This window comes from Mustela nivalis (genome assembly GCF_964662115.1).
Source record: "Mustela nivalis genome assembly, chromosome: 18".
NCBI classification, from domain to species: domain Eukaryota; kingdom Metazoa; phylum Chordata; class Mammalia; order Carnivora; family Mustelidae; genus Mustela; species Mustela nivalis.
The window spans coordinates 35,440,712-35,454,200 of NC_139037.1; the positions used below are offsets into that span (position 1 = coordinate 35,440,712).

Below are 13,489 nucleotides of genomic sequence, written 5' to 3' on the forward strand. Positions count from 1 at the left end.
CCTTGCCACTATGCTGTTCCTACTTATGGTCCCTGGTGAGCCTTTCTGTCCTGCAGCAGACGGTTTCCCAAACCCTCCCTTCTGTTCACTCCCGTTCTCTTGCATCTTGGGACTGTCCCCCGTCGCCACTCTGCAACGCTAAACGCTGCTCCCTGCTTGCTATCTATCTCTCCCCTTCTTTCTTTTTTTGCTCTTGGTGCTTTGCTCCCCAGCTCAGTTAAATCCAGCCTTCCAGACCGCAGGTCGCATCTTACCACTCATTTGACACCGAAATGATTTGGTGTCAGATTTGACACTGAAAATCCGAAACCAGTCTTTCCTCGGGGCTAGAGGGAGAGGGGAAAATTTGAGCAGATGAAGAAGAAATTTTTTTTTTTTAAGATTTTATTTATTTATTTGACAGAGAGAAATCACAAGTAGATGGAGAGGCAGGCAGAGAGAGAGAGAGGGAAGCGGGCTCCCTGCTGAGCAGAGAGCCCAATGCGGGACTCGATCCCAGGACCCTGAGATCATGACCTGAGCCGAAGGCAGCGGCTTAACCCACTGAGCCACCCAGGCGCCCAAGAAGGAATTCTTTTTATCAGATACAGGAAGGCTGAAAATACTGACAGAGCTTCTGATTTTGCCCCATTACACCCTACATCCTTTGAGTCAAGGAGTTAGTGACTATCTCACTTTCTCTGTTGTTCTGAGGTGTTCACTTTGCTCCCGCACAGATTTGCTGAGTTCCCACAACACAACAAGAGCTCTGAGCGCACAAGCATTGGCACAATCAAGGGGTTTAAAAGAGATATTGCAGCTAATTGCTTAGCACAGGGTCTGCTTTTGGTAAGACTCAGAAAAGTGAGCTATTATCAAAGGCCTGCAGCCTCTCCCAGTCAAGCCAGGTGAGTCAGGGCCCCAAAATGATGTGTGTGTGTGTGTGTGTGGGCGTGTGTGTCATGGTGAGGAGGGGTCCAGAAACCCTGCCCTGCTGTGGACACAGGACCTAGAGCTATAGAGTCAAGTCCAAGGTCTAAAGTGGCATAGACTCACAGTGAGAGTCTCAGTCTCTCCATGGGGAAGATGGGGGCTATAATCCATCCGCCTCACATGAGTCTAAATGTGAGCACATGTCAAAGTATTTTGCAGGTGATGACATCTTGCTGTGTGAACTGGTAGAAGGACCAGCAATGCAACGTCTTGTATGAAACTGGTTGGCCTGATTCCAAATTGCACATACAATTACGTTTCTGAATTGGTACTTGGCAAAGGCAGCCCCCCAGAGACAGAGCCAGGTTCTAGACAGAAGATGTTTTAGTTAGACTCCTTGCAGTTGTAAGCTGACTCTGAGGCTGGCTGCCTGCATTTATATACAGGGTCTGACACTGACTTTGGAAAATGGCTCAAACCTCAGTTTACTTGTCTGTGAAATGGGGATAATAGTCCCTTCCTCTTATAATGTTGAGGGGTAAAAGGTAATTTATATAAAGTTGTAGCATAGTGCCTGACACAAAGATGTGCTCGATAAATACTAGTGCTTTTGTTATTGCCTCATAAGTGTTGCCCCGTAAGTGCTGAATGAATGAAGGAACAAATGAATGGGTACTGGCCTGGATTTGGCTCCTGAGAGTGCTTTTTTGTTCTCTCTAGTGTTTTCAGGCTGGTCCTTTGTTTAGGCAGGGAACAATGTTGACTAGGCTTGGGGGAAAGGAATTGACCAAATAGAAGGGTTTCAAGCCTGGGTAGGAATGTCGGCCACAGAAGATAGGGATGTGTCGGGGGCAAACCTACTGGCCACCTGAGAGCTTGCAGGGGACCCCTCAAGTCCAGGCCAGGCTCCACATAGCTGTCATTTCCCTCTCTGCTTCTTCAGAGAGGCCAGCTTGACTTTGGTTTTGTTCTTAAGCGCAGTTCCTGGATTCATCTTGGCAGACTGACGGCTGTTGTTTTAGTATCTCTCTAGACAGCCAGGAGAGACAAATTGTAGAAATTTTTCTATGAAAGAATAAGCATCCAATATGGTACCTGGGAGCCCGAGCCCCTTCACCCCCTCCTCATTTCCACAGAGTCAAGCCTGTGGGACAGAAGCTAATCTGACTACACATATGCATGACACACACATTGATACATGTACACACACATGCATGAACATACACACGCACACACACACACACACACACCCCTCATAAACCCACAGAGTGGGGCAGGAGCTCCACAGCCACTCTGAGGGAGACAGTTTTTGCTATCCTGTCCTGTCTTTGCCACTGACTTACTGTGTGACCTTCAGAAAGTCCCTTCCCCTCTCTGCGCTTCAAATTCTCTGTCTTCAAACTGAGGGAGTTGACCTTTGTGGTCTCTGAGATCCCTCTTATCTCTAAAAGTGGCAGGATTGTGTGAGTTATAACCACAGGGTTGGAATCCTGGCTCCATTGCTTTCTGGGTGGCCTTGGGTGAACCACTTAATTTCTAGATTAATCTTCTCTGTAAGATGGGAATGACAAATAGTAATCTACCCTATAGGGATGTAGTGAAGTTTAAGTAAGATACTGCAGCTAAAAATGCTCAGCACAGGGTGCCTGGTTGGCTCAGTGGGTTAAAGCCTCTGCTTTCGGCTCAGGTCATGATCTCAGGGTCCTAGAATCAAGTCCCACATCGGGCTCTCTGCTCGGCAGGGAGCCTGCTTCCCTCCCCTCTCTGCCTGCCTCTCTGCCTGCTTGTGATCTCTGTGTGTCAAATAAAGAAATAAAATCTTAAAAAAAAAAATGCTCAGCACAGGGTCTGTCTGTGGTTACGCTCAGAAGAGGAAGCTAATAGTAAAAGCATTGTGTGACACTTGTCTGATTCCTGTGTGTGTGGGCAGGTAAGTGGGGGTCCCCAAGTGATGGGTATGTGTAAGCATCTGTGCGTGTGTGTGTGTGTGCATGTGTGTGCGCCAGTGTGTGGAGGGCGCAGTCTCCCATGGAGCACTAAGTGATGGGTATGTGCAAGCATCTGTGTGTGTCTGTGTATGCGTGTGTGTGCGCCAAGGTGTATGGAGGGCTCAGCCTCTCACGTGGTGCTCTGGGAAGATCTGAACAGAGAGCCGCCCCCCCCCCCCTCCGCTGGAGAGAGCCGAGCTGGAGCCGGCACCTCATCCTGCAGGAGCTGTAGGTCTTATCTTCTCCCTCACGGCAACATGCTGCAGTCTTGGGGCACAGTGTGTCTTTGTTGCTTCCTCAATAGTTCCACTTGCAGAGGCAACAGCTGGACCCTCCTGGCCTGGAGATGACCAGCAAGGTTCCCAGCCGTGCCAGCAGCCCCAGTGAAGAAACGCGGGCCGCCAGCCCATTCTGGCTGATGGGGCTTTCCTCTATCCCAGAGGGCTGCCTGAAGGCAGTGATTCCCAGCTCATCTCCTGGGCTCTGATACCATGGTTCTGGGTTTTGAAAGCAGGTCAGTTCTGCCCTAGGCCCCCTCCCTTCTTTCCTCCTTCCTTGGACCACACAGTGTTTGTTTCACAACTGGACACTTCACTAAGTGATGCAGGAAGTAGGCCCCTGGGAAGCAGATACCGCCTCGCAAACCAGATAACTGAGTGAAGCCTCTGGATGCCTCTGGGGCCTGAGGCAGGGTCAGAGATAAGCGGAAATGCCAGGCTTATCGCTGCTGCCTGAGTTCTGGAGAAATCTCCCTGGCCAGCCAGCCCACCTCATTCCCAGCACTCAGGGCTGCTGGGCATCTCCAGGCAGAGTAAACACTGAGTTGGCACCGTGGCCGCAGCCCCAGGATGGGGACTCTGTGCCCCACTCCGGTACTTCACAGTCCCGGCGCCAGAGGCCAGCAGCGGGCGTCAGATTACATCCAGATATTTGCGGTAAGCGCGGCTCCAGGCGGGTCTGCTTTGAAGTAGGAGCCCTCAGGGACAATTGTTAGGGTCATGGGACTGAGGGAGACTTGGTGACAATTATCCCCCAGACGTAGATCCTCTTGGACCAAGAACCACAGTCAGCAGGAAGCTTTGGTTGATGGGTACAGCCTGGGGACGGTCAGCGTGGCCCCCCCCAGATAACACAAGGTGTAGTGGGCGCACAAGGCCCGGCAGCTGCTAAGGTTGTCTGCGTTGAACCCAGCGAGGCTTTCTGGGGTTCTGTTTCTTCTCTGATTTCCTTTTCTTTCTTTTCTTTTTTTTTTTTTTTTAAAGATTTTATTTATTTTTTTGACAGAGAGAGATCACAAGTAGGCAGACAGGCAGGCAGAGAGAGATGGGGAAGCAGGCTCCCTGTGGAGCAGAGAGCCTGATGTGGGGCTTGATCCCAGGACCCTGGGAATCATGACCCGGGCCAAAGCCAGAGGCTTTAATCCACTGAGCCACCCAGACGCCCCTCTGATTTCCTTTTCTGAATAAGCTCGGCTTTATGGAGGACAGGGTGGCACTTTGTGAGTGCACATCATCTGATGGTGCCCACAAGGGAGGTGGCCTGGGTGGGCCGGGCACCTGGGGGCTGATTTAGGCCTGGGGAGATGCCTCCTTCCCCCCCTTGCCCCCGCCCCGCAGTGAGGTGGCTCTACACACTGCTGTCCTGTTGGCTGATTAGCTGACCATCTGGAGTGGGGGATGAGTACGGGCTAGTGAGTTCGATTGTCTCTTGTTTTCATGGACTTACCATGTGCCAGGGCCCGTGCTAGGTGTTTCACTTACATGGGGACCCAAACAGCCCCGTGGTTATTGCACCGTCATGTGCCCCCTTTCGAGATGAGGGAAGCTGCCTCCAGAGAGGTTAAGGAAGTTCCAGGTATGCAGCTGACCTTACAGCTGTTTCATGGGAAGTAGAGAAGGCCATGGGCCTCCATCTCTCACAAAATGGTCATACCTGATTCTGTTAGAACAAGACCCTCGCTGTGGCATGCTGCAACCTTGTTATAAATATTCACGTCCCCTCGCATGCAGTACCTGGACCTCTGCAAAACCTGCTTCCCAGCGGCAAACACCGGCCGCCTTTTAGCTCTTTCGCCTGGCATTTGTCTGCATTTGCCTCTGCGTTCCTCCCCATCAGTTTCCTACCAGATCTGTGTGCTTCCTATGAAGAGAGTCGATTCAGCCTTGTCACTCCCCCTCCTTCCCCATCCTAACAACATCCCTGTTTTAACCCCGTGAAGCGGTGACCCCGTTATGGCATCATAGTGTGAACAATATTCCGTGAATGCTCTTTCCTGAAAAATAAATCACTTTAGTGCCTCTTTCAAAGAGCGCTTACATTTTTTTTAAACATCTTTGCAAGTCTTAAACTGCTTCCTTCTGTCCTCTGACAAAGATGCAGTGTCTTCAAATCTCGAACCTAGAATTCTACGTCCTGCCTGGATTCCAGAGGCCAGTTGTTTTTAGGATGAGAGGTCTGATATTATCCTGAGTCTAGTTCCTTGGGATGTGATTTTTTTTTTCTTTCAGGTTTTGGGGAGCTTTGTAATCTTTTCTCTATCCCTGTGTTCTCAAATTGCATAATGACTGTACTATTTCTTTGATAAATTCCCTCCCGCTTTCTTTTTCCCTTCTGAAACTCCAGGGAATGAAATGTGGGGTTAGGTCCATGGTCTGTCATCTCTTCTCTCCCTAGGTAGGCATCACCATCTTTTTTTTTTTTTTTAAAGATTTATTTATTTATTTGACAGACAGAGATCACAAGTAGGCAGAGAGGCAGACAGAGAGAGAGGAGGAAGCAGGCTTCCTGCTGAGCAGGGAATCCGATGTGGGGCTCGATCTCAGGACCCTGGGATCATGACCTGAGCCGAAAGCAGAGGCTTTAACCCACTGAGCCACCCAGGCGCCCCGGCATCACCATCTTTTAATTCTCCTTTCTGGGATATTATCTTAACTTTATTTTCTCATCTCCGTATTGGATTTAAAATTTTTAACCCACAGACTTTTAATTTTCAAGACCTCTCTTTTATTCTATGCCTGTTCTTTCTCCATAACACCTTCTTTTTTAATGGGTGGGATAGCCTTTTGCACTTGCCCATAGCAACTAAGGACAGGCTTTTTGAAACTTTCTGCTGTTTCTTCTGTTTCTTGTTTTCTGGGTTTTCTCCAAAGTTATGTTTCTGTTTTGGGGAACTCTCCTTTTCATCACGGGGGCTTTGTTTGACTACCAGGCGATCATTTCTTATCTGGGCATATTTCAGAATAAGGCACAAAAAACTGGGTGAGAGGTTGAAGCTTGTTGACTGGCTGGCCTATTGAGGATGGTCAGATGAGGGGGTCTCAGGAATCGCCAGTGCCAGCATATAGAACTGTTGTATTATGGACCATCGAATTTCTCCAGAAACTGACCTCTCTTCTCCAGGGAGAGTGGGGCCTCTCTTGGCTGTGCCTGTTCTGTGCAGAGGTGGTGAAGGGGGAGAGTCACTGCTTTGGAATGGACTCCTTAGCCTTGCATTTCTGCTCCCCTCTTAGTCCACCTGGGACCTCAGGGTCCACAGTGCCTCTGGGGTTGTACAGGGAAGGCCGGCTGTCACCAGAAAGGCCACGTAAGAGTCTTGGGTTTGGTGTGGTTTTATCCCAGCCTATGGCAAACAGAGGTCAGTCTGTGTTTTTCTGCGAGTGCATCAGCTGTCCTGTCTTCACCCAAGAAAGATGAAGTGTCATTGGATTTGCTACTCTGTACCCATCCAGCAGGACTGCCTCTTCTCTGGTCTGTGCTCACTTGGCTTGAGGGGTGGAATGCCTCTTCTCTCCTCTGGGCAGGCACCATTGCCCCCGAAAGAATTGCCCATGGTTCTTGCTGTGTCCTGTACATCAGGGAGAGTTGAAGAGAAGCCATGCCTCAGCCCTCACAGAACTCACTTCTCCTCTAAGCAGAGAAATGTAAGGGATTCAAAGCTGGTCCTCCTGGCTGCTCTTTTTCATCAAAGAAGCCTTCAGGATTTCACCTGTTGGCATATTTCGAACTTTTCCTCAGAAGGTCCCAGAGCTTACTTCTGGGAATTGTCAAGGTGTTCTGCCCTGTACTTTTTTGTTCTGGGAAACCCTAGCTGCAGTTTCCCCCTTCCCCAAGTCTCCCGAAACTCAGCCCAGCCTCCTGCTCAGCCAGGGTCCCCCCTTAGCTCATTCTTTCCATACGGTTGTATTGAATACCCTGCACTTGCCAGGCATGTTGGTGCACTGGGGGACTGAGGCAAGCTCAGTGACTATTATGGGCTCAGGAAACTTCCAGGGGGGTTCCAGAACAGTGACGATCACAGCAGGCACATTTCTACAACCCCAGCTGACTTGCAACCCCTTGTTGCTTCAGGGAGACCCGGGACAAATCCTTCTGTAATTTAAATAATTAGCTTTCAAAATAGATGTGTGTCTGGGATGTTTGTTTTTCTTTGGGTTCAGCTGGACTTTCAAGATCTGTGTCCAGACTTTATTAAGCCCAGGCTTGACTGGATGTAGGCTGCTCAGAAGGTCCCCACAGCAGCTGCCTGTGGTTCACGCTGGTGGAAACTCCTTTCTGGAAGCTGGTCTGTCTCTTTCAATTACCCCTACCTGCTGTAGGGCAGACATGGAACTGGTGTTAGAACCAGAGATTTCTCTAGGGCGCCGCTTCCCAAAGAGTGATCCAGGGACCCCTCGTCCCACAGAGCAGTATGAGGAGATAAGTGCAGGGGAAGGAGGGATTCCCTGGTCAGGCGCTGCTTTCTTTCTTTGGCAGATGAGGTCCATGGAAGGGCACTGTGAATCCCCGAGAGGAGCTGGAGCACAGCGTTCCCCAAATTTCTTTTTCCAAGGAGAGCTTATTTATGTATTTGTTTTAAATCACATTGCTCTAAGAGACGAAGGTTCTTTTGAGCTCCAGGCCATTCTGCCACTGACACCCAGGACTATGCCCCAGAAATGGGTCTGGATTTCTACACAGACGGCTGAGGGCAGCTAGCCCGGCAATGCGACGGGTAGTGAGGGGTTGGTGGTCAGTCAAGCTGCACTTGTCTAGCTGGTACCCCGGGCTTGCGAGTCCCCTGTAGCTTAAAATAGCAAAATGACTTAAGGGTGTTTTCAGATGTCAGATTTCCAGGTCAAAGTTCATTCTCATGATTGCTTTTATTCAGAAGGGGGAAACTCAGCAGGTCACTAAAGACACCTCCCTGCCCCCACACCGCGGGGCCAGCCAGCATTGACAAAGCTGCGTTAGCCTCAGGAGGCCTTGGGCTGGGATGACCTTGGACAAATTCCCTCTCCCTTAACTTTTTCTGTAGGAGGACCTGGAAGAAAATGGTGTCAGTCAGTGGCTCCCCAGCGGCCTAGGGACTCTGTGGTGACTCCTGGTGCCCCACCTCAGTGTCAGCCTGAGCATCTCCTTTATCTGCTTTATTTATCGATGCTTCTGTAACAGTTCCATTTGAACCAAGGGTTTTGAAGCTAAAACGTTTGGAAACTACAGGAAACCCAGCCCCCTGTGCCCTCTAGGCTGCTACTATGTCTGTTTAAGCATAGAGAGATTGGGTGCCCCACATCTGCGTGTGTAGTCAGTGCTGGAGGAGTAGTGTAGGGGGTGGGGTGGGGTGGGGTGGGGTGGGGGATAGCAGGAGACCCCTGGCAGCTATGCTCCAGAGGGATCTGTGCAGAACATGACCTGAGGGATGGCACCTGGCGAGTAGCCTAAGCCATTTTCCCTTACTTCTATTTTTAGGTACAAGCAGCTAGTGACTGAGGGCCCATTGTGGGGAGGGACCTGAAGGTACACCCCACAGGCAGCCCAAACACTTATTTGGGGGCACCTGCAAAGTAGGGGCGCCAGAAATTTGATTTTAATTTGCAGAAGCATCAACATTTTTATCATGGCAAAAATCAGAATGGCCTCACATTTATTTATTTATTTTTTCTTTGTGAATTCAGTGTTTGGGGCAGGAAGGATACTGCGTGCGCCACAGAGCTTTGGACCGCTAAAGGTCTTACCCTGCCTGGGGATCCCTGAGGCCCCTTGTAAAGTCCAGCATTCTGGTTCATTACCTAAAGGACCCCCTTTCTTCTAACCTTTCATTTCAACTATCCAAACCCCTGCCTGCCTTGGGCAGATTCTTAAAATATTTGCCCATCAGCACCCTCTCAGAGAGGAATGTCAAATGCTGCCGTGATGTCAAAAGGGCCCCAAGGAGAAGCGCCTTGCCAAAACCCAGCCTGTCACTCGTGGCCACAGCAGAGTGGGAGATAAGCAAAGGCAAAGGCTCAGAGAGAGACTGGTTCCCTGGACTCCCTAAACCACCCAGAGGATCTGTGTGGGTTGGCGCTGCAGGGCGAGACTGTTAGCTGTCAAGAACAATGAACTGCCAGGTACCACTGCCCAAGTAAAAGCCAGGAGTCTGAGGCTCTTCTGATTCCTCACCCTTGTCAAGCCCGCATCAGGATGTCCGGAGCCTCCAAGGAGGGCCTGGAGACCCGAGGGCTGCCGGTGTCAGGCAAGGCCTGCTTAACCACCATGGACAAAAAGCTTAATGCGCTAAATGAGAAGGTGGACAAACTCTTGCATTTCCAAGAAGATGTCACGGAGAAACTGCAGTGTGTGTACCAAGGAATGGGCCATCTGGAGCAAGGCCTACACCGGCTGGAGACCTCTCAGATTCTGGGTCCGGGTGGGTCTGACCACACTCCTCCAGCTGACTCACAGGCTGGGTGGCCAGAGGTCCTGGAGCTGGTGAGGGCTGTGCGGCAGGAGGCTGCCCAGCATGGCGCCAGGCTTGAAGCCCTGTTCAGGATGGTAGTGGCCGTGGACAAGGCCATAGCTTTGGTGGGGGCCGTGTTCCAGAACTCGAAGGTGGTGGATTTCATCATGCAAGGGAGTGTCCCCTGGAGGAAAGGAAGCCTGGCTGATGGCCCTTTGGAGGTTGGTTCCTGCTTCCTTACCCCTGTACCCTTCTGGCTGAAAGGGAGACCCCGTGGTCCTGGTGGGGATGCTAGCCAGACGGCTAGGCTTAGAAGCACTAGGAAGTCTTGTTCCTTTCCTGTGCCATCTGCATGACCTGTTGATGGGGAAGAGGAGAGACTGAACCTTAATGGTCACAGGTAGATTTCCAGACAGGTCACTGACAGGCCGCTCTTCCTAGGGAAAGGAAGAAGCAGTGCCTCAGTGAGGTCTGCGGGGGCCTTGGGCAGCTTCAGAGCAACTAGAAGTGGGGGTAAATGGGTCATTAGGGAGAGGAGGACAGTGAAGCTTGTTGGATGTACGAGTGACTTCTTTTTGCTCCTTTCTGTTTTGTCACACCTAGAGTGAGAAACAGGTGGGAGCCAATTTGCCCCAACAGAACCCCCCTTTTAGAACCCTCCCCTTCCTGTCCCCAACCTATGCTGGGTCCCAGAGTGGGCGGAGTGTGCAGCTGCTTGTTGGAAGATGAGTGTTGACAGTGACCCCCGGGGGACAGAGGCCATGAAGGAGCCGGAGCCTGGGGGTGGAGTGTGGCATTTCTGGGAGCGGCTGTTCCCTAGGATTGCATAATCAAACCCGCTGGCTAATGGAAGTTTGGCTGGTGTGTGTGTGTGTGTGTGTTTATGTGTGTGGTGTATGGAGGCAATACTGTTTGGGAGGGAACAGCTAAGAGTCAGCCACTTAGCAACCTTCAGACAGCCTGGAGCCACCATTTCAGATCACTATAGTTATCCACCAACCTCTGGAAAGAGATAAGGTGGGGTCTACAGGAGGCCGTGCTGCACTCTGTGTCAGCTCCGAGGCTTTCACAGGAGCAAGGCTTCAGGAGTGTGTCTTCTTTCCTCATCCCCAGCCAGGCCAGAGCTCACCCTGCTGACCCCTTCCCCCACCCCTGTCCTACAGCCTTGGCCAAGGTATGCCCCTCCCCCACCCAGCTCCCCACTTTCTGCACCTCTCCTATGAGGCTTGCCTGCAGGGGAGATGTGACCTTCTGCTTTTTCACTGATAAGCAACCCGGACTTTATATTTATTTATTTATTTTTTAAAGGGGGAGAAGGGAGCGCCTGGGTGGCTCAGTGGGTTAAGCCGCTGCCCTCGGCTCAGGTCATGATCCCAGGGTCACGGGATCGAGTCCCGCATCGGGCTCCTTGCTCGGCAGGGAACCTGCTTCTCTCGCTACCTCTGCCTGCCTCTCTGCCTGCTTGTGTGTACTCACTTGGTCTCTCTCTCACTGGCAAATAAATAAAGGAGGAGAAGGTGAAGTGGGGGAGGGGCAGAGGAGAGAGAATTTTTTTTTTTTAAGATTTTATTTATTTATTTGACAGACAGAGATCACAAGCAGGCAGAGAGGAGGAAGCAGGCTACCTGCCAAGCAGAGAGCCCGATGTGGGGCTCGATCCCAGGACCCTGGGATCCAAGCTGAAGGCAGAGGCTTTAACCCACTGAGCCACCCAGGCACCCCGAGAATTTTTTTTTAAGATTTTATTTATTTATTTGACACAGAGAGAGAGAGGTCTCAAGTAGGCAGAGAGGCAAGCTGAGAGAGAGGAGGAAGTAGGCTCCCTGCTGAGCAGAGAGCCAGCCGGATGCAGGGGCTTGATTTCAGGACCTTGAGATTGTGACCTGGGCTGAAGGCAGAGGTTTAACCCAATGAGCCACCGAGGCCTGAAAGAAAGAGAGAGAGAGAGAGAATTTTAAGCAGGCTTCACACCCAGCTTGAACTCACAACCCTGAAATCATGACCTGGGCCAAAATCAAGAGTCAGATGCTTAACTGACTGAACCACCCAGGTGTCCCATCAACCTCAGCTTTAAAGAAAATTACTGTGATATGATTTATGCATGTGGTAAAAGACATTCATGGGGGGGTTCCTGGGGGGCTCAAATGGCTAAGCAGTTACGCGCCTGCTTCGTGTGGTATAAAGAGCATGTCTTCCTCCTACTCCAGCCCCCAGGCCCTAGGACTACCCTCCTCCCCATGCAGTTATAGGTGCCTGTTTCCCGCAGAACCTCCCAGACAGAGTCTGTTTATCTGTAAACACCACCTCTTGATTTTAACTCAAATATTAATCACCTTATTCTGACCTTGATTTTTTAACTTAATGTATTTTGGGCACTATTTCATATGTACACATAGAAAGCTTCCTCGTTCTTAAAGTTGTAGTGTGCTCCAGTTGGGGGATGTGTCTTAATTTGCTAACCAGCCCCACATCATTGTTTGGCTATATTATTTGTCATTTTTAGCTATATAAATAACGGTGCAGTGAATATCCACAGAAGTGTGAGCTTATCTCTACCATACACTCCTAGAAGTGGCAGGGTGAAGCCAAAGGGTAAGGTTGTGTACATAAAGCCAAACTGACCTTCAAAGGAGTTATTTCAGTTTAGTCTCCTGTTGGTAGCATATGGGAGGGCTTGTTGCCTCCCGTTTAGCTAACAAAACATATTATCCAACTTTTTAATTCTTTGCCTATGTGGTGATTGAAAACTGAGATCTTACTGAGCATGTGTTTTTTTTTTTTTAGCACTTTGAAAATTTTTTCAAAATACGAATTTTTTATATGAAAATTTTCAAACATTTATAAAAATAGAGATTAGTATCATGAACCCTACAAACCTGTAACAGGAGGCCAATGTTATTGCATGTCTTCCCCACTGACTTCCGTCTCTCTAGATTATTTTGAAGCCAATCTGAGACATTGGATCATTTCCTCCACAAACATCAGCATTTATATCTAGAAGTTAAGGCATCTTTTAAAAAAGATTTTATTTATTTATTTGACAGAGAGAGAGATTACAAGTAGGCAGAGAGGCAGGCAGAGAGAGGGGGGGGGGAGTAGGCTCCCCATTGAGTAGAGAGCCTGAAGTGGGGCTCGATCCCAGGACCCTGAGATCATGACCTGGGCTGAAGGCAGAGGCTTAACCCACTGAGCCACCCAGGTGTCCCATAACACTGTATAATAACTCTACTGGAATTAAAAAAATGTTTAAGAAGTAAAAAAAAAAAAAAAAAGAAAAAAGAAAATGGTGTCGGGAGTTTGTGAAGGTCCTCCTTGGGTTTTCTGAAGTGCCCAGCAGGATATCATTTTGGTTGTAACAGTGAATTAGATTATTACTAAAAGTTAGGTGCTCTCTCCTGAAGGACAGGGTCAAGCTCAGCCAGGCCTGGGCCCAAATCATAAGCAAGCTGTTCAGAAGACACCAGTCCTCTAAATGGTGTCGAGGGTCTCTTCTCCTTCCTCTGAGTGAGCCCTGAAGACATGACGCAGCTGTGTGTGTGTGTGTGTTTGCGTGTGTGTGTGTGTGTGTGTGTGTCTACCTACACCAAGAGCAGAGGGAGGGAGAGGACATGCTGAGCCCAACAAGGTCTGCCAAAGGACAGTTTGTTCGAGTCCCTCTCTACCGGGGTGAAACAGGAGGCGTCCCGTGATAATGCTTCCAGTTCCCCCAGCTCCGGGGGTGGCAGGACCGAGTCTGCAGAAAGAGGTCCAGGGAGCGGTCTCTGCTGAGTAAGGGGATCCGGGTCACCTTGATGGTGCTGTGCTAATCACGATGACAACAGCTGGTGTTTATTTATTAAGTGCCTAGCACATGCCAGGTGCAAGGCTAGGTGTTCCCATGTGCTGTACCCTC

At 50.0% G+C, this 13,489-nt stretch overlaps 1 protein-coding gene across 3 annotated transcripts in view; it reads left to right on the plus strand.

The window, feature by feature from the left end:
• Positions 1-3,661: 3,661 nt before the first annotated feature.
• MYLK3 (myosin light chain kinase 3) overlaps positions 3,662-13,489 on the plus strand; it is a 39,139-nt gene continuing 29,311 nt past the window's right edge. The window contains exon 1 of one of the 3 annotated variants that reach the window (XM_082711010.1): positions 3,662-3,835. In XM_082711010.1, coding sequence (XP_082567136.1) covers positions 3,749-3,835 — 87 coding nt within the window. In that variant the 5' untranslated portion in view covers positions 3,662-3,748. Of the gene's footprint in view, positions 3,836-9,109; positions 9,819-13,489 lie in introns of those variants that run through there. The other 2 variants (XM_082711011.1, XM_082711009.1) reach the window with 2 other exon arrangements.